The 24,892-nt window shown below is 39.6% G+C and overlaps 2 protein-coding genes across 7 annotated transcripts in view; one reads left to right on the forward strand and one right to left on the reverse strand.

Annotated features, from left to right (window-relative positions):
- The window catches only part of LOC135116409 (mitochondrial inner membrane protease subunit 1-like), a 387,804-nt gene that overhangs the window by 348,378 nt on the left and 14,534 nt on the right, over positions 1-24,892 (forward strand). For all 5 annotated transcript variants that reach the window (XR_010276300.1, XM_064033853.1, XM_064033854.1 and 2 more), the window contains one exon: positions 11,140-11,337. Coding sequence is in view for 4 of the 5 variants with exons in the window: in XM_064033853.1 (XP_063889923.1) it covers positions 11,140-11,337 (198 nt within the window). In the remaining variant the exon portion in view is untranslated. The remainder of the gene's footprint in view (positions 1-11,139; positions 11,338-24,892) is intronic.
- Positions 2,492-7,398, reverse strand: LOC135116411 (uncharacterized). Of its 2 annotated transcripts, none has more exons than XR_010276302.1 (2): positions 3,047-7,398; positions 2,492-2,941 (listed from the first exon to the last, which is right to left on the reverse strand). XR_010276302.1 is itself a non-coding variant. In XM_064033859.1 (2 exons), exon 2 carries the CDS (start codon positions 4,994-4,996, stop codon positions 4,421-4,423), a length of 576 nt encoding a protein of 191 aa, XP_063889929.1. In that variant the 5' UTR covers positions 4,997-6,439; positions 6,545-7,398; the 3' UTR covers positions 2,492-4,420. The 2 variants fall into 2 exon arrangements, 1 of the variants encoding a protein (XP_063889929.1); XM_064033859.1 differs by having other exon boundaries at positions 2,492-6,439; positions 6,545-7,398.

The following is a 24,892-nucleotide window of genomic DNA, read 5'->3' on the forward strand; positions in this document are numbered from 1 at the left end:
TCTGTCACTGACTTTTTCATTTCTTCAACTGTAACCTCTCTTGTACAGGTTTCTCTAACTCAGTGTTCTCTTCCATAAGTTTCTTGATATCTTCACAGTATTTTTTGTCCACTGTTTTTGTCACTTCTCTCAGTTCTTTGTTTTCTTTTCCAGTTTCCATCTCCCTATTCTTCATCTCTATTATATCACTGGATATCTTTTTTACATTGGTTGTAAGTTTCACACACAATCTTATTGATGTGTTTCTCTGGTTATAAATAATTATCAGATACAGTTACTTCCAAGTCCTTTTCCAGTGTTGTTTTCTTAATTTTTTTTCATATTTCATAGTTGCCTAATCTATTTTTTCTCTTCCCATATTCCATCACACTACATTTTCTGATGTTGAATTTCATTTCCCATCTATTACTCCATTCCCATATTCTGTTAAAATCCTGCTGCAATGCTTAGCAATCTGTTTCCTTCCCACCTTCTTAAGTAACTTGGCATCATCAGCAAACAAACTTACATAACTTCACTCATTCCATCATGTCTTTAATATATACTGCAAACATTACTGGGGCCAGTACTGGCCCTTGTGGAAATCCAGTGATCACTTTCCCCCAAGAGGACTTTCTATTTATAATTACCATTCTCATTTCTCTGTCCTTCAAAAAATCCTCCATCCACTTCAAAATCACTCGTGTTTTTTATCTTTCATAGCATTCTCTTATGTGGTACCTTATCAAATGCTTTCTGTAGGTCCAGATAAATTCCATCTACCCAGCCATCTCACTTCTGTACTATATCACCCTTGAGTTGAAACATATATTTGTCGTGCAAGATCTTCTTTCTCAAAAATCAAATTGCATATCAGTCTGTCTGTTCTTGTCTTCTAGATATGATATTGACCTATCTTTAATTATTCTTTAAAACATCTTTGCAACCACACTTGTTTGGGACACTGGTCTATAATTTAACGATTCTTTTTGACATTCCCCTTTATAAATTCTAACAATGTCAGCTCTTTTCCTGTCTGTGAAGACTTTACCCTCAGCTGATGAGCTTATTATGATTCTGTGTATCCTCTCAGCCAGTTGTTTGCTACATTTCTTCAGGATCCAACTTGACACACCATCTGGCCCAGAGGCTTTTCTCACATCAAGACCCTCCATTATTTTTATCACTTCTTGGACTGTAACTTGTATTTCTACCAGGGAGTCTACATGTTCTTCCACCCATTCATGTACTTTAAATTAACTCTCTCTTGTAAACACTGAAAAGAATTGTTTATAACTTCTACCATTACTGCCTCATCTTCATAATTCTTGTCCTCCATCCTAAATTTACTAATACCTTCCCTGTTTTTCAACTTGCCATTAATATATCTAGTTAATATATCTGTAGAAAACCTTGGTTGGTCTTTTTAACTATCCATTGCTTTTTTTCAAAACTCCTTTGCTCTTTTGTCATATTCCTATATATTCATTTCTTGCCTGTTTGTATTTAGCTCATAGGTCTTATCATTTCCTTCTCCACTTATTCCATGCTACATCCCTTTTATCTTTTGTTATTTCACATTTTCTATTAAACCAAACTTTATTAGTGATCTCACTCTCTTCCCCAATTTGAGAACATATCTCTTGACTCACTCATTATAAATCTTAAGTAAAGACATCCATTTCTCCTCTACTCCCTGCACTTCATTAAAATTACTCCAGTCAGCTTCAAAATACTTCCTCATTAGTGTAAAATTGCTTTATTGTAAATGTGTCTCTCAATTTTGTGCTCTTTTCTTTTCCCCACTTATGTTCTTTCATTTAAAAGCAACTCATCAACTACATGATCATGTTTTCCTATTGGGCTTTTACATTTCATGCTTTCTAATATTTCCGGCTCATTAGTAAACACAAAGTCCAGCCTTGATGGTTCATCAGTCCCTTGAAACCTTGCGTTTTCTTTGATTCACTGTGTCAGTGTGTTGTCCATTGCCATCTGTAGTAACATATTTCCCTAAGATCTTTCACCTTCGTCCATTGTCCACTCCTCCCAACACACCTCTTTACAATTAATATCTCCCATCATTGTTAAGTTGTCACTTTTGCTAATGAGTTCTTCCATTCCCTTACTTGTGTTCTTCATCATAAACTCATAATCTTCATTGCTCAAGGATCTTGTATAAGGTGGAACATACATCACAATGAAATCTCTCCACCTTTTCCCTTCATGTTTCATCCCCACTTCTATAATTTTGGCAGTTCCTTTCCCATAGTTGACTTCTTCAACTCACAAGTCTTTCTTTACTAAAATCATCACTCCTCCTCCTTGTTTTTTTGTTTCCTGTCCTTCCTCCATACATTATATTTACCACTGCTGATATCCAGAGACACTAATTTATCACTTAACTTAGTTTCAACAATTCCCTTTTTAGTGCCCTCTAAGGGGTGTGATGTTCCCTTGTGGCAGACGATAATTACAAATCCTATCACTGGATTAAGAGAAATACAAATACTGACACTTTTATGATTTTTAATAAATAATGGAATAATCCGAAATAATAATAATAAAAAGAAAGCAATTCAGAAATACAAAATAAATGGTAGCGTACTCTTCAGTTACATAATTCAGAAATACAAAAATAAATGATAGCTTACTCTTCAGTTACATAATTCAGAAATACAAAATAAATGGTAGCGTATTCTTCAATTACATAAAAACTACAATGGAGATATTTTCGCGACTACTGAGTTGTGGGGGAGACCAGAGAATAAATAAATAAATAACAAATATATATCCAAAAAGAATGTATATACCTGAGGACAGTCTCACACGGTGATCTCGAACCAGGTGGTTTCACTAGTCCCGTGGAGAAAACCAACAAAAAAAGAACGAAAAAATGCGAATATCTATCCACTCAGAAACAGTTTATCAACAGGAATATCTGAGGAGAATCCGAGAGGGTCTGAGGAGAATCCGAGAGAGACTGGCTTTAGTAAATTATTGTTAAATAAACACTTACTTAATATTACAAGAAATGGAGGAGGAGATTATCAGACCGCATGCTCACCTGAGGAGAATCCGAGAGAGACTGGCTTTGCTTGTGAGGAAATCGGCGGGAAACTAAGGATAAAGGTTTCCAATGGGGAAATTTATTAAGTTATAATTTTGTTTTTAGTAGGGGGGGGGCGACTAGGTTGTGAGTTCAGGGATGAAAAATATGAATAATTAAGTTACTGTTTACTTTATAGTTGTTACTTTAAGAAGTTTAATTCAATGGACTTTTGAAATCAATTGGGGAATTAGTCAAAGTCTGGTATCTCTTCCCGGCTTACGTAGCAACAGGGGTGACAGGGCAGCGAAGCAAAGAAGACTTATCAGATTCGTCAACCTCATTGGCGCGGCGTAATTATCTGGGATTTGTTTGGGCTGGTTTAAGACCTTACCATTATAGAATTAATTTTATCATATTAAGGGCTCCCCATTCTCTGGGATTAGGTGAAAAATTCGCCTCTATAACCTGGCCAAGCAGGAGAAATTACGTTTATTCACGGGGTAAATTTGTTATAGAAGTGGTCAACACAGTGACGCTGAGAGGGGGGGGGGGAAAAGCAAGGACAAAAGGACACTGAGGAGAGGAGGGGAAGGGGAGGGGTTAGTCACATGGTACTGAGATTCTGGTCACCCCCGCACACTACATGGGCCCTAGCCTAGGAAGAAAAGTAGAAATATACATAATTAATTTCTCAGCACTACATGAGCCTTTCATCCGTTCTAGAATTTTTCACCTCTCTCTTTTCTCCTTACCAAAAAAAATAAAATAACACCTTCACATCCGAGTAATTAGAAACTCCCCTCACCACCACATAACCAAGCCAGGCTGACGAACTGCACGTGATCTCTGTCGGGAAATAACTCTGACATTCTCTCCCATACAATGGCTTGTGGGCCATATCACCACAATGTCCCTTGGAGACATAACTCGGCTCTTTCTCTCATCTCAAGGAAAAAGAAAAGAAATTCCACCCCAACCAGCCTCTTGACCTCCTGTGGTGTGAGGACTTAACCTTAAGTCACTCCGTCACTCTCTGAAACGAGATTCGGCCACCCCAGTACTCGGTTCCTTCCACTCGGACAGTCATTTACTCATCCACACATTCACTCATACCACGAGATACTATAGATGATTACGCGAAGCGCTCGCCACGTCCTGAAGTAATCCACCACAGAATGGCCCGAACGGATTGTCGAGTGCAGTAGTAGTCTGCGAATTAAAGTGGTTCCTTATTCCTTCTCAAATTCTTACATCACCTCTCACATAGTACCCATACCCGTCATACCACGATTCATTACAACCAGTCCAGCCAGACCATGCAAAAGTAAGGGGGGAGACTCTATTTACCCCAAGCACTCTGCTCTTTTCTATACCGTTTTTCCAGCGACATTAACATTCCTCAATATAGCGTCTGGGACGGTTACGCACTCTAGGCGGTAACACTTCAGTTTCTATATCAGGTTGGAACACTGTGTCTTGAGCTGCAACTACGTACTCTTCCTCACTGTGAAACTGTTTGATCTTTTCTGCCGCTCTTTGCACCATCTTTCCCGAGAAAGGGTCTTTCACCACATAACCACCGCCTCCTCTTAAAACTTCCACCACCTTATATGGGCCGTCCCAACGAACACACAGTTTCTTACACACTCCTGACTCTGTAGTTTCTCGCTTCACCCACACCAACGCCCCAATGTCTACCTTCTGCTCCTTGCGTTTCCTGTTGGCCGCATTACGGTATTTCCGAGTCACTTTCTCGTGTGTTTCCCGGATCAGCCGGCGGACCACATCCACGTCTTGCTCGTCACCATCAACTGCGGGTAGCCTGGCACCCACCACTCGGGGCGCATGCCGGGAGAAAAACGCGAAGAAAGGTTGTTGGGCGATACTGGTATGGACGGCGGCATTCATAGTGGCCTGACACACAGGGAGTAGGCGAGGCCACCGTAGCGGGTAACCTCGGCACATGGAAGCCAAGATGGATTTGAGCGTGCGATGGAGTCATTCGGTGATGGCGTTCCCTTGCGGGTGGTAGGGAGTGGTGTAACAGAGGGTGATGAGGTGTTGCTGGCAGAATTGTTGGAAGATCTGGGAGGTGAACTCGCCCCCGTTGTCCAGGACGATGGAGTGAGGAGTCCCGAAGTCGGTAATGTACTGCTGCAGCGCCTCTACAATTCCCTCTGATAGTTTGTTTTTGAGTGGATAGAACTTCACAAATCGGCTAAAGTGATCTACAATAGTCAACACATATCGGTAGCCACCACTGCCTGCAATCATATCCGTCAGGTCTATACCTATCCTATCTAAGGGCTTCTCTACTGAAGGTAATTCTTTACGTACTGGGTTACGTCAAACTTGAGATTACACCAGTAAAACAATTCTTCGGCCTTTTTAATTGTCTTTTTCTGACCCAGGTGGCCAGAAAGCTCATGTGCATGTTTTGTCATTACTCAAGAAAAAATTATAGTTCATTACTATTTCTCCTCCTCTGGTTTTCCTCTTAATCATTGTTATTCATTACTCCTCCTCCACCTCCTTTCTCCTTGCATTATTACTTATTACTCCTATCCTCCTTCTTTCTCCTTCCTATACACAAAGACTCCTGCTCCTCCTCCTCCTCCATTCTCCTTGCATTATTACTTATTACTCCTATCCTCCTTCTTTCTCCTTCCTATACACAAAGATCCTGCTCCTCCTCCTCCTCCATCCTGAACGTTCTGTGCCTCGCCAATCATCACCTGCTCACCACCATGCACGTGCACGCCCTCCTTTGAATGTCTCGCTTGGCCTCATCATCACCTTCAACATTTACAATTATTTCCAGTCTCCACCTCTTTCGGTCAGTCGCGAAATAAATGCCACCGCTGCTCACCAGTTTAGTGCCCTCTAAGGGGTGTGATGTTCCCTTGTGGCAGACGATAATTACAAATCCTATCACTGGATTAAGAGAAATACAAATACTGACACTTTTATGATTTTTAATAAATAATGGAATAATCCGAAATAATAATAATAAAAAGAAAGCAATTCAGAAATACAAAATAAATGGTAGCGTACTCTTCAGTTACATAATTCAGAAATACAAAAATAAATGATAGCTTACTCTTCAGTTACATAATTCAGAAATACAAAATAAATGGTAGCGTATTCTTCAATTACATAAAAACTACGATGGAGATATTTTCGCGACTACTGAGTTGTGGGGGAGACCAGAGAATAAATAAATAAATAACAAATATATATCCAAAAAGAATGTATATACCTGAGGACAGTCTCACACGGTGATCTCGAACCAGGTGGTTTCACTAGTCCCGTGGAGAAAACCAACAAAAAAAGAACGAAAAAATGCGAATATCTATCCACTCAGAAACAGTTTATCAACAGGAATATCTGAGGAGAATCCGAGAGGGTCTGAGGAGAATCCGAGAGAGACTGGCTTTAGTAAATTATTGTTAAATAAACACTTACTTAATATTACAAGAAATGGAGGAGGAGATTATCAGACCGCATGCTCACCTGAGGAGAATCCGAGAGAGACTGGCTTTGCTTGTGAGGAAATCGGCGGGAAACTAAGGATAAAGGTTTCCAATGGGGAAATTTATTAAGTTATAATTTTGTTTTTAGGAGGGGGGGGGCGACTAGGTTGTGAGTTCAGGGATGAAAAATATGAATAATTAAGTTACTGTTTACTTTATAGTTGTTACTTTAAGAAGTTTAATTCAATGGACTTTTGAAATCAATTGGGGAATTAGTCAAAGTCTGGTATCTCTTCCCGGCTTACGTAGCAACAGGGGTGACAGGGCAGCGAAGCAAAGAAGACTTATCAGATTCGTCAACCTCATTGGCGCGGCGTAATTATCTGGGATTTGTTTGGGCTGGTTTAAGACCTTACCATTATAGAATTAATTTTATCATATTAAGGGCTCCCCATTCTCTGGGATTAGGTGAAAAATTCGCCTCTATAACCTGGCCAAGCAGGAGAAATTACGTTTATTCACGGGGTAAATTTGTTATAGAAGTGGTCAACACAGTGACGCTGAGAGGGGGGGGGGGGGAAAAGCAAGGACAAAAGGACACTGAGGAGAGGAGGGGAAGGGGAGGGGTTAGTCACATGGTACTGAGATTCTGGTCATCCCCGCACACTACATGGGCCCTAGCCTAGGAAGAAAAGTAGAAATATACATAATTAATTTCTCAGCACTACACCTTTACATCCATAAGATAGTCATTTAACTCCATTTAACATTAGTGTATGACACATTCAGTTCATTCCCTCCTCTCCCTCCATTACCTCCATCTTCCTTGGGTTCTAGTCCATGACCTTCCAACAGAACCTCTTATTTTCTGCTTCTGTGCTATTCTCATTTTTTTCCTTGGCTTTTCCCACATATAGTTCATTATTGCTATTTCTTCCTCATTTAAATCTTTCCTAATTCATATATTATTTGTCTCCTCTTAGTAGATTTCTAGGCTCCAGCCACCACTTCTGCATTCCTCCTTCAGTGTGCACTGGTTATTCGATATATGTGAGTTCAAAATATGCATATTTGCTCGTATGTGACTAACCTCAATGTGGCAAGTATTTGTTTTACGTGAGAAAATTTGCTATTATGTGAGTGGCGGCACTGCTGTAACTGGTTGGTGAGGTATGGTGGCCGACTTGCACTAGAGGGCGGCGGGTGCAAATGTTTTCCCGCACTTTCCTCGCCAATACTTAACCTTTTCCTCCCTCTGATCCTAAAGTTAATCCTCTGGTAGCTAACTATCAGCTTAAATTGTAGACTTTGGGTGCGTCTTCCCGGAAGCAATCAGCAGCTCCGGGTAGTCAGACTTGGAGTTCTACCCTGAATGGGATACATATAATTTCGAGTTCCCTCCAGTAAGACTCAAAATACATATGAATATACAGTACATGATATAATAGAAAACGTCACGTGTACATGGTGGTGACGGCCCTATCTCCAATGGCAAAGTGACCTGTAACTCACCTCTTTCTCTGCATGAATCACCTCACCATCTGTCCTCGCTCCTGGTGTCCTCACCCTTGCCCGCCTGCCACCACTTGTTCCCTGCCTGGCTGGTTAAATAAACACTGTCTTTTTAGTTTCCATGTTTTGTCCATTACCCATGTAATGGACACCTATTGCAAGTTCGTGCCACCCTCCCGGATCACTTACCGACCCTCGAAAGAGTTCTTGAAGGAGCACGAACCACTTACAAAACTTTCAGGCGACTCAAGTAGGAGCGCAGATCCACTCGCTGCCACTATGGGTGCCTCACTGCCCACCGCCGCCGGCTTTGTCTCCTGCCTGCTGTGTCCTCTTGCTGCCCCTCATGCCGCTTCCAATCAAGATCCAGCTCTTCATCATGTGACTTCCATGGCCAATCAGCAGCTGGGGGGCCCATCATGCAATCAGGGATGATGGAAAACTTGCTCCCACATGTTGAAACAGCAGGCAGGAGGTGATAATGGCTGCCGTCGCTACAATAACATAATAAATAGTGTGTGTGTGTGTGTGTGTTTCTCTCTCTCTCTCTCTCTCTCTCTCTCTCTCTCTCTCTCTCTCTCTCTCTCTCTCTTTGCCTTAAAACTTTTAGAAGAGAGAGAGAGAGAGAGAGAGAGAGAGAGAGAGAGAGAGAGAGTAATGTTTAGAATAGCTGCCAATTGAAAAACAGGAAGAATTGTATTTCAAGGAAAATGAGATGTGTTAGAAGGGCAACTTGTGTGTATGTGGCTAAAACAGCAAAAGCAATATGAATAAACCACTCTTCACCAGGAACATCTCCCCGCTGCCTGGAGCATTCCCGCAGCATGGAATGTCACCATGCCTATAAATCTTTTTCTTCATGTTCTGACCGTAGATATTGCCTTAGCTTACACAGAAAATATAAGTTTATTTTCATTACCTCTATTACCAAAATATCATGCAGGAAAAAGCAGACATGTAATATCTTCTCATATTGAAAACTATTTTACCCTGCATGTGGAGAGTTTCAAGTTTAAGGGTTGAACATGTGTATACTGTTTGCCACAACCACTTCTTCCTTCAAATAATTAAGATTTCAGTAGTTCGATACAGGAAAATCTATTTCTTGATGTCGCTCAAACATCCACTCATCTTTATTTTCTTCCCATGTCTCCTTGTCTGTCTCTCTCCCTCCTGCATCTGTGGTACCAAGTAATTTTTTTTTTATTCTTTCTATATTGTTTACTAATTTGTACATTGTTATCAGGTCTCCTCTTTCTCTTCTCTCTTGTAGTGTTGGTAATCTTTCTTCATAGTTTAAGTCTTTCAATTCTGCTACCATCTTTGTTGCTATCCTCTGTATTCTTCCCATTTTACATATATCTTTTTTTTATGTGCAGCCCAAAGTACACTGCTGGTCAGAGCAGAAGGCACAAGACTTGCGAGATCCTAAGAAGGAGGTTAATGGCATAGAAAAAAAGTTTCAGTGGTGGTACTCACCTAAACTAGTAATTGATAGGGTATCCTCCTGCCTTTTTGATCTTTTGGAGGTTTTTGAGGAGTGAATCAGCTAGGTGTTGGAGATACTGAGGGTTAATATTGTCCCATATGTCCTGAATAGCAGCTTGCGGGAGTAGGAGGGAGGATGTATCTCTGTCCTTGAGTTTAACTTTAATGTTCACCCACAAATTTTCTATGGGGTTAGGGTCTGGTGAATTTGTGAGCCAAGATTTCAGAAGGCTAACATTGCAGAAACAATTGCAGTTAATAATTAACTTAGCAGTATAGCATGGTGCACCATATTGCATATAGGAATCAGCATTTCACTTTTCCATACAGTCATCTAATTCATCCGCAATTAATTCATAGTTATTTTGGTTCATCCAAACCTTTTTATGCACAAACACTAATTTCCCAAGACCATAATAAGAAAACAACCCCACATCATCATAAAGTCTGGGTGTTCTACAATGTTTTGTGTAGCAGGAGGTGTAAGCGTTACTACCAGGTCTGTGGTACACATGGTTTCTCTGGTTATCTGTAACCTGAAAGCATGCATCATCTGACCAAAGTACCCTATGCCATTTGTTTAAGTTCCATTCCTTGTGTTGAGACACAAAAGCAAGCCTTTTCAGATGGTGAGCACGTGCAACCCAAGGTTTTGGCACTGGACGGCAACTACGATATCCCAAATCATGTTTCACATATCTGCGCACAGATGTCTCACTTATCCCAGTTAGCAAAGCAGGGTTCCTGGCCTTAGGTTCCCCACTGGTTATGCAAGGGTAGACCTCAAACTGCCTACGAATAATGTTCAGAGTCCTGTGGCCCACACTGTGCTTATACCCTGCTTGCTTGTGAGTTGGTGAGGAAGCATCCCCTCCTCCCTCCCAATAAGTTTTGGTCCAATGTAGAACGTTTCTGAGGGCTAAACCAGTATTCATGACTATTTCCTTATTTGATTTATTCTCCCTTACTAAGTCACATATGACTGAAATTTGGGCTTTAGTAAGAAGTGTTCTAGGCCCCACAATAGGTGATAACAGCGCAGGATGGTATGCCTGCGTAACCACAAAAACAGTCCATGAGGGACAAGAAAAATTCAAACAATAGACAACACAAGACACAGTTGATCACAAACTAAGGAAATATATCATCTACTTTGGCTACTAGACCTGCAGAGTTGCCAGATGTCGACATTCACCAAATCCTGCTTTAATATTTAAAGTTATAGCTTGTAATTTAAATTTGGTCAGAGCAGAAAGCACAGTTTCTCTTGTGCCTTCTGCTCTGACCAGCAGTGTACTGGTGTGTATTCCAGTTTAGGACATATGCTTGTTATAATTTTTTTCGTCATTTCTTTATCTAAATAGTTAAACACCATCCAAATGTTTGTCAAAGAGAAACTGGATAAATACAGTTATGGAACCAGGACAAAATGAGCTTTGGCACATGCTCTGTGCAATACAACTAGGTAAATACACACACACACACACACACACTAATTTTGGAAAACCCAACCTCTCTTGTTGGAGGTGATAGTATATTTACATAAAGTCCTCAGGAATAAAAATGAAAATAAGAAGACTGGGCATGTGCCACTGGTGATGTAGGAGATAGTCATTGTTCACTTATTGTTCACAGTGTCGTGGACCCTCTATGGAGCCAACAATCTACTCTGAGGACGTAATACTGACAGAACACATTACTCCTCGTTTCAACCGCATTAGTCGTGGAGATGTAATCATTGCTCGCTCTCCTACCAACCCCCATCACCACATCTGCAAGCGTGTTACTGGTCTGGAAGGGGACAGAGTCAAGGATGGATTTAAGACACATTATGTAAGTTTTTTTCTTTAGTTTTATTTACCTATTTGTAATATATTAGATTTGAGCTATACTATGTGACCTTGTTTTCAGTGTATGTACCATATTTTGCAATGTATAACATGCACTTTTTTCATTTGAAAGAAATGTCATTTAGTTATCCCTGCACATTATATGCTAAATGTACAAATTTTTATTTATGTACAGTAAAATCCCTCTCATCCGGCATTCGAGTATCCAGCAGCTTCAAGTATCCAGCACATTTTTCCCCAAGCCTTAAAATCAATAAAAAATCAACGTGTACTCATAAAATCGATTAAAATTCCCGCACGAGGCATACTTTGTCCCCTCGCCACCAGAGCGCACTGCTTCGCGCCACCCGTGGCCCACTGCACTGTGTTTACTCAGTGACTCAGTCCCGCGTGTGCACCGTTTATCGCCTGACACCTTCATCATGCCTAAAGTTGTAGAAAAGAGGAAGCGTGTTGTGCTTACACTTAAGCAGCTGATCAGATCAGCTGATCTTTGTTATGGTAAGATGCGTGAGTGTAGGGTGGTGATTGAGGACATAATTTCACTTCTATTCAATTATCTGGCAATATTCAAGTATCCAGCATGTCGGCGGTCCCGTTGATGCCAGATAAGAGGGATTTTACTGTATTTTTTTTATCTTGTCCAATAGTGACTATAAACTTACCTTTTTATTATTTATGATCCTTCATAGTCTATGGCTGTGCTCATGATGTGTTGCCATAGAATACAAAGTGAACAAATTACCAGTATAAAAATTAAAACTAAGTCAGTTGAAGATTGTCCATTTTTTGTTGTTATCCAACTTCTTTGCTGACCTGGGCCATCTGCCATTTTCATTTTTTTGTATTAACTCAGATACACTGTTGCCAGCTCAAATAGTACAAGCTACACTAAGAAGGTAATTTTTTTTTCTTTTTTTTTTGGAGACTGGCCAAAGGCAACAAAAATCCAATAAAAAAAAAAACACTGAGATACCAGTCCCCGAACAGGGTCTGAAGCAGTAGTAAAAAATTGAGGGATAAGTTTCTTGAAATCCCCTCCTTGAAGGAATTCAAGTTATAGGAAGGTGGAAATACAGAAGCAGGCAGGGTGTTCCAGAGTTTACCAGAGAATGGGATGACTGATTGAGAATACTGCTTAATTCATGCATTAGAGAGGTGGACAGAATAAGGATGAGAAAAAGAAGAAAGTCTTGTGCAGCAAGGCCATGGGTGGAGGGGAGGCATGCAGTTATCAAGATCAGAAGAGCAGTTAGCATGAAAATAGCAGTAGAAGATAGTAAGAGATGCAACAATGCAACGAAGATTGTCCATTTTTTTGTTGTTATCCAACTTCTTTGCTGACCTGGGCCATCTGCCATTTTCATTTTTTTTGTATTAACTCGGGTACACTGTTGCCAGCTCAAATAGTACAAGCAACACCAAGAAGGTAATGTGTGTTTTTTTTTAGGAGAGACTTGCCAAAGGCAACAAAAATCCAATAAAAAGAAAAAAAACACTGAGATGCCAGTCCCCGAACAGGGTCTGAAGCAGTAGTAAAAAAACTGAAGGATAAGTGTCTTGAAATCCCCTTCTTGAAGGAATTCAAGTTATAGGAAGGTGGAAATACAGAAGCAGGCAGGGAGTTCCAGAGTTTACCAGAGAATGGAATGACTCATTAAGAATACTACTTAACTCATTCATTAGAAAGGTGGACAGAATAGGGATGAGAAAAGGAAGAAAGTCTTGTGCAGCCAGGCCATGGGGCCATGGAAGGCATGCAGTTAGCAAGATCAGAAGAGCAGTTAGCATGAAAATAGCGGTAGAAGATAGCAAGAGATGCAGCATTGCGATGACGAGAAAGGGGCTGAAAACTGTCAGTTAGAGGAGAGGAGTTGAGATGAAAAGCTTTTCATTCCACTGTGTCTAAAAGAGTGGTATGAGTGGAACCCCCCCCCAGACATGTGAAGCATACTCCATAAGGCCCTTGTACAGCTGTGGGGGTGAGAAAAACTGGCAAAGACATCTCAGAATGAGTAACTTCATAGAAGCTGTTTTAGCTAGAGATGAGATGTGATGTTTCCAGTTCAGATTATAAGAAAAGAACAGACCAAGGATGTTCAATGTAGAAGAGGGGGACAGTTGAGTGTCATTGAAGAAGAGGGGATAGTTGTCTGGAAGGTTGTGTCCAGTTGATAAATGGAGGAATGGAGTTTTTGAAGTATTGAACAATACCAAGTTTGCTCTGCCCCAATCAGAAATTTAAGAGAGATCAGAAGTCAGGCATTTTGTGGCTTCCCTGCTTGAACTGTTTACTTCCTGAAGGGTTGGACATCTATGAAAAGACATGGAAAAGTGCAGGGTGGTATCATCTGTGTAGGAGTGGTTAGGACAAAAAGTTTGGTTTAGAAGATCATTGATGAATAATAGGAAGAGAGAGGTGACAGGATAGAATTCAGAGGAACACCACTGTTAATAGATTTAAGAGAAGAACAGTGACTGTCTACCACAGCAGCAATAGAATGGTCAGAAAGGAAACTTGAGATGAAGTTACAGAGAGGAGGATAGAAGCTGTAGGAGTAATCTAGAAATCAAAGCTTTGTACCTGACTCTATCAAAAGCTTTTGATATGTGTAAGGCAACAGCAAAAGTTTCATCAAAATCTAAAAGAGAATGACCAAGACTCAGTAAGGAAGGCCAGAAGATCACCAGTAGAGCTGCTTTGATGGAACCCATACTATTGATTAGAAAGAAAGTTGTGAAGTGATAGATGTTTAAAAATCTTCCTGTTGAGGATAGATTCAAAAACTTTAGATTGGCAGGAAATTAAAGCAATAGATTGGTAGTTTGAGGGATTAGAATGGTCACCCTTTTTAGGAACAGGTTGTATGTAGGCAAACTTCCAGCAAGAAGGAAAGGTAGATATTGACAGACAGAGTTGAAAGAGTTTGACTAGGCAAGGTGCAAGCTTGGAGGTGCAGTTTCAGAGAATAATAGGAGGGACCCTATCAGTTCCATAAGCCTTCTGAGGGTTTAGGCCAGCGAGGGCATGGAAAACATCATTGCAAAGAATTTTAATAGGTAGCATGAAGTAGTCAGCGGGTGGAGGAGAGAGAGAAACAAGCCCTAAATCGTCCAAGGTAGAGTTTTTAGCAAAGGTTTGAGTGAAGAGTTCAGCTTTAGAGATAGATGTAATAGCAGTGGTGCCATCTGGTTGAAATAAAGGAGGGAGAGAAGAAGAAGTAAAGTTATTGGAGATATTTTTGGCTAGATGCCAGAAGTCATGAGGGGAGTTAGATCTTGAAAGATTTTGACGCTTTCTATTATTGAAGGAGTTTTTGGCTAGTTGGAGAACAGACTTGGCATGATTCTGGGCAGAAATATAAAGTGCATGAGATTTTGGTGATGGAAGGCTTAAGTACCTTTTGTGGGTCACCTCTCTATCATGTATAGCACGAGAACAAGCAGTGTTAAACTAAGGTTTGGAAGGTTTAGGTCGAAAAAAAGAATGAGGAATGTACACCTCCATGCCAGACTGTCATGTTATTGGCCAAGTTTACCTTGAATGGGATCACGTTTTCTTAGTGTCCCCTGTGTTCCAGTTACCTGCCTTTCGGACATTATCCTTATTATTGGTTATAAGTAGTGTAAGGCTTATTTACTCATTTTATATCATGTAGTATTATTCTCTTCATAATTTAAGTTCTCTATATCTTTGTGTGTATAAGGGAGGAAGTATAATTGAGGTGGAAATATGTTGAAAACGAGAGGAGCTTGAGTGGGCAACAACACATTCCAAGGAGGGGAAGGCAGAGCGCCTTAGGTCGTGAGGTAGAGAAGAAGGTGGCGGCTCTCAGGGAAGAATCTTGGTGTGGATTGATGATGGAGTGAGTGCGTGGAGGTATTAGTGGTGTAGCGGTATAACCTTGATATTCAGGATCTGGTTAGTGAGTCTTTTGTGGTACCAAGAGTTATTGATTTGGTTGTTGAGTTGTGCCAGTGATGCTGTTTGAAGGAGTCATAGGTCAAACTGGCAACTATTTTGTGAGTGGAGGTTGAGGTTTTGACCTTGGAAGCTGGTGTTGTGGTGTATTGGTGATTTTGGGGATGATGTTATGGTGTTATGGGTAATCTTTGGTGATGATGGTGATCTCCTGTGAGGCTTGAGGAGGTGAAATACGGGAATTATTGTCTGGGGACGCGGTAATGGCATCTGAGTAAATTTCTTTGGTTGAGGGAAATATTTCTGTGACTGGTGAAGGTGTAAACGGGTTCTGGTGTTGTGTGAAGTGACGAGAACGTCATGTAGTAACATGTACTACCTCATGTTGTTTGTGAATTATCATTAGTATTAATATATGTGGTTGTAATATAGAATAATCGTGTTTTCTACTCCGCCAACATTGATCTGGTATTAGAGATGATTACAGGTGTGCTGTGCCAAGGAAAAGGTAGAGTGGGAGGGTGTAATTCTGGCGATTTCGGATAGGTCGGGTAGGCACTCGAAGCCTTTAAAAATCCAGACCTTTAAAACTTTCCGGGATCAGTGTAACGTCCGCTTTCTTGGAAAGATAACCGGGATCGTACGATTGTAAGTAAGCAAACGATCGTGACACAGACACTATCACCTCTGTTATGCACTTGGCACACAAAGACAGGTCTCTGACATGGAAGCAGTTGTCATTCCAAGGAAAATCAGCAAAATACCTTCTCAGATCCATCCCCCAACTAGCGGGGGCAAAATCCCAGAGGTACCTCTGCTTAGGCGGATCCTGAGGAGGAGTAGGAGCAATAGGACAAGATACAGATATGAGATTGTGATTGGAGGAGTCCAACGGAGAAGAGAAGGTGACAGCATAAGCAGAAGGATTAGAGGTTAGGAAAAAGTCAAGAATGTTAGGCGTATCCCCAAGACGGTCAGGAACATGAGTGGGGTGTTGCAGCAATTGCTCTAAGTCGTGGAGGATAGCAAAGTTGAAGGCTAGTTCACCAGGATGGTCTGTGATGGGAGAGGAAAGCCAAAGCTGGTGGTGAACATTGAAGTCTCCAAGAATGGAGATCTCTGCAAAAGGAAAGAGAGTCAGAATGTGCTCCACTTTGGAAGTTAAGTAGTAGAAGAATTTCTTATAGTCAGAGGAGTTAGGTGAGAGCACAAATATATTTAGTTTGAGAGTGACTCTGTTGTCATAGCCAGATGGTGGAAAACTCAGAAGATTCAAGAGCGTGGGCACGAGAGCAGTTTAAGTCATTTGTGCACATAAACGCAACATCCAGCTTTCGATTGAAAATGAGGATAGAGAAAGTAGGAGGGAACACAGAAGGGGCTACTGTCAGTTGTCTCAGACACCTGTGTTTCAGTAAGGAAAGTAAGATGAGGTTTAGAAGAGGAGAGGTGGTGTTCTACAGATTGAAAATTAGATCTTAGACTGCAAATGTTGCAGAAGTTAATGAAGAAAAAGCTTAGGGGGGGGGTGTCACCCCTCAACCAACTTATCCCTTCCAGCATCAAACTCCCCTTCCACATTAAATACCGATCTGAAACTATTGTTCATAACCTCTGCCGTGTCCAGTGCATCATCACAGATTTTTCCTTCAACTTTCAATCTTGATATACCTTCCTTCTTCTTCATCTTCCTATTAATATGTCTAAAAAATAGTTTGGGTTCATTTCTAGACTTATCTATTATATCTCTTTAATAGTTTCTTCTCTCCATTCATATTATCTCAATGTAGTTGTTTCTAGTATCAATATATTCCTCCCATCTGTTCACAGTTTTTCCTCTCCTATCTTTTCCAAGTATTTGACTTACAATTTCTAGCCTCTTTACATTTTGTATTGAACCATTCTTTACCCTTTCTACATATACAATTTCTAGCCTCTTTACATTTTGTATTGAACCATTCTTTACCCTTTCTACATATCACTCCTCCTTTAGGTACAAATTTCTCCACAGCAGAATTATATATCCTTATAAATTCATCCCATTTTTCTTGAACGTCTTCTGCATCTCTAAAGTCTTTCCAGTCCACGGCAACAAAGTGCTTTCTTAATTTTTCAAAGTCAGCTGTACTATATTTAAATCTTCTTAGCTTATAATTTTCATCAATGATTACATTTTCATTTTTCAAATTAAATTCCATCAACACATGAACACTTTTACCTAGAGGGCAATCATAGTGTATTGTTTCAATAATTTTCATTTCCTTGGTAAACTAAATCAAGTCTTGAAGATTTATCTCTTCCACTAAATCTGGTATCACAGTCAACCCATTGAGTCATCAAGTTTTCCACTGCCCAGTTTAGTAATTTACTATTCCATGAGTTCTCGCTTCCAGTAGTTGTCAGTGTCTCCTAATTCATCTCGTTACAATTAAAATCACCAACAATAATTATATTAATACTTTTCATCACTATCTTTTCAAGACCTTTTAGCACATCTACCAACATCTCATGCTCTTCTTTTCACCAAGCATTGGTCATAGGTGGCACATACACTCCTACATAATTCATCATCCTTCCATTTCCACTTCTAATCATCATTTGTAGAATTTCAGAATTGTCTTCACTTTTTATTACCTTGTCCACTTTTTTTAGTCAGAATTGTTACTCCACCTCCTCCCTTGTCACTTCTATTTTTCATCCATAAATCATATTTATCATCACCAATGTCAGGGATTCCCCATTCATTTTTTCCATTTTGTCTCACATAATACAACAACATCCGATGTGGTTCTGCTTAATAACTCATTTAATTCCATTTTAGTTGACATCAATCCATTTACTTTAGTATAACATACTTACTGTTTGATGTATCATTTCTTTATTCTCACATGTCTTAGCCTCCAGAAAAACTTCCCCAGTCGTTGTTCGTTTTTTGTTTAGCCTCATTTATTAGTTCCTTTTGCTTCAACCTTTCAGTCTCATCCATATCCTTCTTTATCCCTACATTCTTATATTCTTCATCTCCAGACAACTTCCGAGACCCATTAATTACTTCTTCTGCTTGTACCTGTGTTGCAAAACTTATTCTTATGGGTCTCATTTTTTCTTCTTCATATTTCCCAATTGTATGGAACTCTTCCACTTGCTTTACTGCCTGGCTGTCTTCACCTGTCACTTTCTTCAGAAACTTATTCAACATTTCCTTTTCCTCTTTCTGAATTCTGTTTAATATTTTCTCTTCCTTTAAACCAAATACAGTTACTTGTTTATATTTTTCTAGTGTCTCTCATTAACTTTTTCTCTTCTTTAATAACATTTACCACTTTTGTCTCAGGTTTTGTTCCTCATTTTCTTGTTCAGTTATTTTCTTTATCAGTTCTTCGTCAAGTTTACTTTCATTTAACCACTTATTTTGCCTCATTTCCACATCCTTTACACTTGCCTTCATTTCCTCATTACTTTTCTGAACAGTTTCTACGTTTCCTTTATTTGTTTCTTTGAACAGTCATTTTCCACCTCTAACTTCTCATTTTTATCTTCCATCTCCATCAACTTTGCGTAATAATCACCAACTCCTCACCTGTCTCTTAGTGTACCTCCAATGTCTTTATTCTCTCCAATAACTTGTACATCATTTCTTCCATATATAAAATTTTTCTACACTGAAATTTATAATTTAGTTCTCTATCCTCACCAGTAAAACCTTCAAAGGACCCTCGTTTTTTTGGGGTGCTGCCCTCCACCATTTTGTCCAAAGTGTATACAAACCAACCAAACTCTCCTAGAGATGGGATAACTATACTCACGTACTGTTTCTCCCCTCCCTATTTACCACCTAGGTATTCCTGGGTCTTCATATCATAACTTGTTCCACCGTGAGCTATTTGTGTTATTCCTTCTTTCTATATGTAGAGCACTAGGAAACATGTCCTGTCAACTCCGTCGCTGCCATATGTATGTGTGTGTGTGTGTGTGTGTGTGTGTGTGTGTGTGTGTGTATTTATATAGTTGTATTTACTTAATTGTATTATACATGGCATGAGCCAAAGCTCATTTTGTCCCGTCTCCATAACTATATTTATCCAATTTCTCTTTAAACATGTGTACACTGTTTGCTACAACCACCTCTTCCTTCAAATCTTTCTAGATTTCAATAGTTTGATACAGGAGGTGGTATTTCTTAATGTCACTTGAACATCCACTCTTTATTTTCTTCTCATGCCCCCTCATTTGTCTCTCTCCCTCCTCCATCTGTTGTACCAAGTCATTTCTGTCTATTCATTCTATATTGCTTACTAGTCTGTACATTGTTATCAGGTCTCCTCTTTCTCTTCTTTCTTGTAGTGTTGGTAATCCCATCTCTTCAAGTCTTTCTTCATAGCTTAAGTCTTTCAATTCTGGTACCATCTTTGTTGCTATCCTCTGTATTCTTTCCAGTTTCCATATATCTTTTTCTATGTGGAACCCAAACTACTAATGCATATTCCAGTTTAGGTCATATTATGCTTGTTATAATTTTCTTCATCATCTCTTTATCTAAATAGTTAAACGCCATCCTAATATTTGTTAACAAGCTGCATGTAGAGTTGAATATTCCATTTATGTACCTTTCAGGTCATAGTGTGTCCTACATCATTACTCTCAAATATTTTTCTTCATTACTTTTTGTTATTATTTCTCCTCCAATTTTGTAATCCCACGAAGGTCTCTTCACTTTTCCCTATTTCAACACGTGGCATTTTCTGCCATTAATTTCTAGTTTCCATCTTTTGCTCCATGTATGTATCTTGTCAGTATCCTTTTGTAACTCATTGCATTCATTTTCATCCTTTATTATTTTCATTATTTTTGCATCATCAGCAAACAGGTTTATATGACTATTTAAATCCTTTGTCATATCATTTACATATATTTGAAACATAATAGGTGCCAGCACAGATCTTTGTGGTACCCCACTTGTCACTTCGCACCAAATTGAATTAGTGTCTCTTGTAAATAATCATCTATCCATCTCAATGTTGCTCTCTTTAGTCCTCCTTCATTCTCTAACTTCCACATAAGACTTTTGTGGGGAACTTCATCAAATTGATCCAAATATGCCACATCAACCCATCCGTCCCTCTCTTGCACTCAATCTATTACTCTCGTATAAAAGCTCAGTAGATTTGTGACACAGGATCTCCCTTTCCTGAATCCAAATTGCTTTTCTGTAATTATCTTTTCATTTTCTAAAAATTGCACCCATCCATCTTTACTATTTCACAAAGCTTGCTTACAATACTAGTTAGTAACACTGGTCTGTAATTTAATGGTTCCATTTTATTTCTCCCTTTGCATATTGGGACTATTTTATCTCCTTTCCATTCCCTTAGTACTTTTCCTTCCTTCAATGAGCTGTTGATTATATCCCATATTGGTTCCTCCATTTGTTCTCTGCATTCTTTTAATATCCATCCATTTATTTTTTTTCTTTTTTTTTTCTTTATATAGGAAGGACACTGGCCAAGGGCAACAAAAATCTAATAAAAAAAATGCCCACTGAAATGCCAGTCCCATAAAAGGGTCAAAGCAGTGGTCAAAAATTGGTGGATAAGTGTCTTGAAACCTCCTTCTTGAAGGAATTCAAGTCATAGGAAGGTGGAAATACAGAAGCAGGCAGGGAGTTTCAGAGTTTACCAGAGAAAGGAATGAATGATTGAGAATACTGGTTAACTCTTGCGTTAGAGAGGTGGACAGAATAGGGGTGAGAGAAAGAAGAAAGTTTTGTGCAGCGAGACCGCGGAAGGAGGGGAGGCATGCAGTTATCAAGATCAGAAGAGCAGTTAGCATGAAAATAGTGGTGGAAGACAGCTAGATATGCAACATTGCGGCAGTGAGAGAGAGGCTGAAGACAGTCAGTTAGAGGAGAGGAGTTGATGAGACGAAAAGCTTTTGATTCCACCCTGTCTAGAAGAGCAGTATGAGTGGAACCTCCCCCAGACATGTGAAGCATACTCCATACATGGACGGATAAGGCCCTTGTACAGAGTTAGCAGCTGGGGGGTGAGAAAAACTGGCGGAGACGTCTCAGAACACCTAACTTCATAGAAGCTGTTTTAGCTAGAGATGAGATGTGAAGTTTCCAGTTCAGATTATAAGTAAAGGACAGACCGAGGATGTTCAGTGTAGAAGAGGGGGACAGTTGAGTGTCATTGAAGAAGAGGGGATAGTTGTCTGGAAGGTTGTGTCGAGTTGATAGATGGAGGAATTGAGTTTTTGAGGCATTGAACAGTACCAAGTTTGCTCTGCCCCAATCAGAAATTTTAGAAAGATCAGAAGTCAGGCGTTCTGTGGCTTCCCTGCGTGATATGTTTACCTCCTGAAGGGTTGGACGTCTATGAAAAGACGTGGAAAAGTGCAGGGTGGTATCATCAGCGTAGGAGTGGATAGGACAAGAAGTTTGGTTTAGAAGATCATTAATGAATAATAAGAAGAGAGTGGGTGACAGGACAGAACCCTGAGGAACACCACTGTTAATAGATTTAGGAGAAGAACAGTGATCGTCTACCACAGCAGCAATAGAACGGTCAGAAAGGAAACTTGAGATGAAGTTACAGAGAGAAGGATAGAAACCGTAGGAGGGTAGTTTGGAAATCAAAGCTTTGTGCCAGACTCTATCAAAAGCTTTTGATATGTCCAAGGCAACAGCAAAAGTTTCACCAAAATCTCTAAAAGAGGATGACCAAGACTCAGTAAGGAAAGCCAGAAGATCACCAGTAGAGCGGCCTTGATGGAACCCATACTGGCGATCAGATAGAAGGTTGTGAAGTGATGGATGTTTAAGAATCTTCCTGGTGAGGATAGATTAAAAAACTTTAGATAGGCAGAAAATTAAAGCAATAGGACGGTAGTTTGAATGATTAGAACGGTCATCCTTTTGAATGTAGGCAAACTTCCAACAAGAAGGAAAGGTAGATGTTGACAGACAGAGCTGAAAGAGTTTGACTAGGCAAGGTGCAAGCACGGAGGCACAGTTTCGGAGAACAATAGGAGGTCCATAAGCCTTCTGAAGGTTTAGGCCAGCGAGGGCATGGAAAACATCATTGCGAAGAATTTTAATAGGTGGCATGAAGTAGTCAGAGGGTGGAGGAGAGGGAGGAACAAGCCCAGAATCGTCCAAAGTTGATCTGGTCCCATAGTTTTCAAATATCTAGCTCTTCCAGCAGTTTCTTGATTTCTTGTCTCTTTACTTGTATCTCCTGTATTCACTTATTCTATGACATCACTTTCGGTACCACAAAGTTGGTTTCCTTTGTAAACATTTAAACATTTATTAATAGCCAATAAAGTCAAGTACATAATATGTTTTATGTATACATTAATATTAGGCCAGCGTTTTTATAAGCATAAGCTTTTCAGGAACAAATTAATAAAAATCGTTATAATAACAAACAATAATAATACTAGAATTAATGATAGTTGAGAAAAATCAGTGAAATATTTAACATACAAACTACAGACTACTGAACACAAGTACAATTTATGAAGAAAGTAGAATATAAACTAAAAGAAACAAAGCATAATCAGTACACAATAATAGTGGCAAAAAAATAATAATAAATGAATAAATAAATGAATATATAAACAGGAAAAGAAAAACATACAATGTAGAGCAAATTAAATACAATACAACACACAGTACTATATAAGGAACAGAAAGGTGCAAGATGACTTTAGGTCTAACTGAAGGAAAAAAGGCAATCTGTCATATAAGAATTAATAACAATCTAACAGATGACACTTAAGTTTGTTTTTAAAAGTGTAGAGAGAGGGAGCATTCTTAATATCCTGAGGAAGAGAATTCCAGATTAAAGATCCTAAGTACATGGTGGAGTGTCGGAAGAGTGTAAGGCAATGGGATGGAAGGCAAAGCTGTTCTATATGTTGTGTGGGATATTGATGAGAAGGAAGTGAGGCACTGATCTGATTTTTGTACATAGAGTTTGCAATTGAAAGTTTAGTTATATCTTGAAGTTTGAGAATTTTTGTGTTTTTAAATAGAGGAGTGGTGTGTTCAAGGTAAGAATTTTTTGTGATAATTCTGATGATTTTCTTATGTAGTCTGTCCAGGCATGTCAGATGGGCGGCATAAGTGGTACTCCAAATAAAATTACATTAAAGAAGTTGTGGATATATATGTGCATAATACAAGGTTTTCAGTATTTCACAGGGTATAAAATCTCTCAGTCTATACAGCATTGCAGTGCTTCTTGAAAGTTTCATAGATACATGATTTATATGGAATTTAAACTTAAGTTTTTTGTCAAACATGACTCCTAAAAACTTTTTAAATCCCATATAAATCATGTATCTATGAAACTTTCAAGAAGCACTTTAAAAAGAAAATATATAAAAATAAGTACATAGACAGAAAAATCATAAAATATCATACTAGGAACAAAATTAAAAACAAAACAGCAACCAAAAAGGGGACAGGAAGGCAAGCTCTGGCCTGCACCTTGTTGGATTGATGGGACATCTGGTGGGGCACAGGAGACACTAGTTCGTCAGGAAGTCCACAACATAGTAGTGGCATTGGAAATAGGTCTGGTAGGATAAGTCCTGTTAGTAATAAGTCTCCGCCCAGTCCTTGATGGAGATAGACTGGGAGCTTGGTGCATAGCATTCCAAGGTATAGCATGCAGCTAATGTGCCATTATTATAAAGAAAACTGGGCACTTTAAATTTAGTTATCCTAAATTAGTGACAGCCATGGCTTCTAAGTCCCCCTAGAAGTTGGTGGCTTTGATTGTGTCTCATGGCTGAGGCCAGGAGAGTGATAAGGTTCAGCCAGTATTTAATTGTGAGGGATATCAAGCCTCAATAGATCGCTACCCTGTTTAACCCAAAACCAGGGAAGGAGTATAACAAATGCCAACAAGCTCAGAAAGAACTAGTTTGGCATCTGCTAAGGAGCTCAGACAGTACAGACAACATGCAGAATGAAGGTATAATATCCCATGGACAACTGCCCATGAGCTGGCCACCTATGCCCAAACAGAATATTATACCCACTCTTGCCAGAGAACAGCCTATTTCCAGTTTCCCAAGAGACAGGCATACACCCCTGATAACACTGATGGAGCCTAGGAAGAGAATAGACAGCTGTAATTTGGCAAAATCTTATAAAGTCCTCTAGCCCTCACACACCCACAGCCTTGAGCCCTGGAGACTAATAGCATTTAACAACATACAATACTCAGGACACAAGTAGACAGCAACAGATAGATTAGGAATGGTCAAGAGACTGCTCCCCAAACTGTCACCAAGACATGAGACATCAGGACACAATGCTCCCACACTGATACCAAAGCATGAGATGTCAAGACACAAGTAGACAGCAGTAAACTTATTAGGGATGGTCAAGAGACTGCTCCCACACTGTCGCCAAGGCACAAGATATCAGGACATGAGTAGACAACAGTATACATCAAATGCAGGCAGCCTCCCATGGGGCTATTCCTAATCAGTCTGGCAGGGCCAAAGGCTTTATTTCAGGGCCATATGCTCCTTCAAGGCCAAGGAGATTTATGAGGTGGTGGCCAGTAGGATGGAGGTTACAGCTCTCCCATTCAAG

The sequence above is a fragment of the Scylla paramamosain genome, chromosome 31, assembly GCF_035594125.1.
Source record: "Scylla paramamosain isolate STU-SP2022 chromosome 31, ASM3559412v1, whole genome shotgun sequence".
Lineage (NCBI taxonomy): Eukaryota > Metazoa > Arthropoda > Malacostraca > Decapoda > Portunidae > Scylla > Scylla paramamosain.

Bases quoted from the DNA above. Each gene is read 5' to 3' on its own strand.
- LOC135116411 (XM_064033859.1), bottom strand. From the start codon at position 4,996: ATGTGCCGAGGTTACCCGCTACGGTGGCCTCGCCTACTCCCTGTGTGT.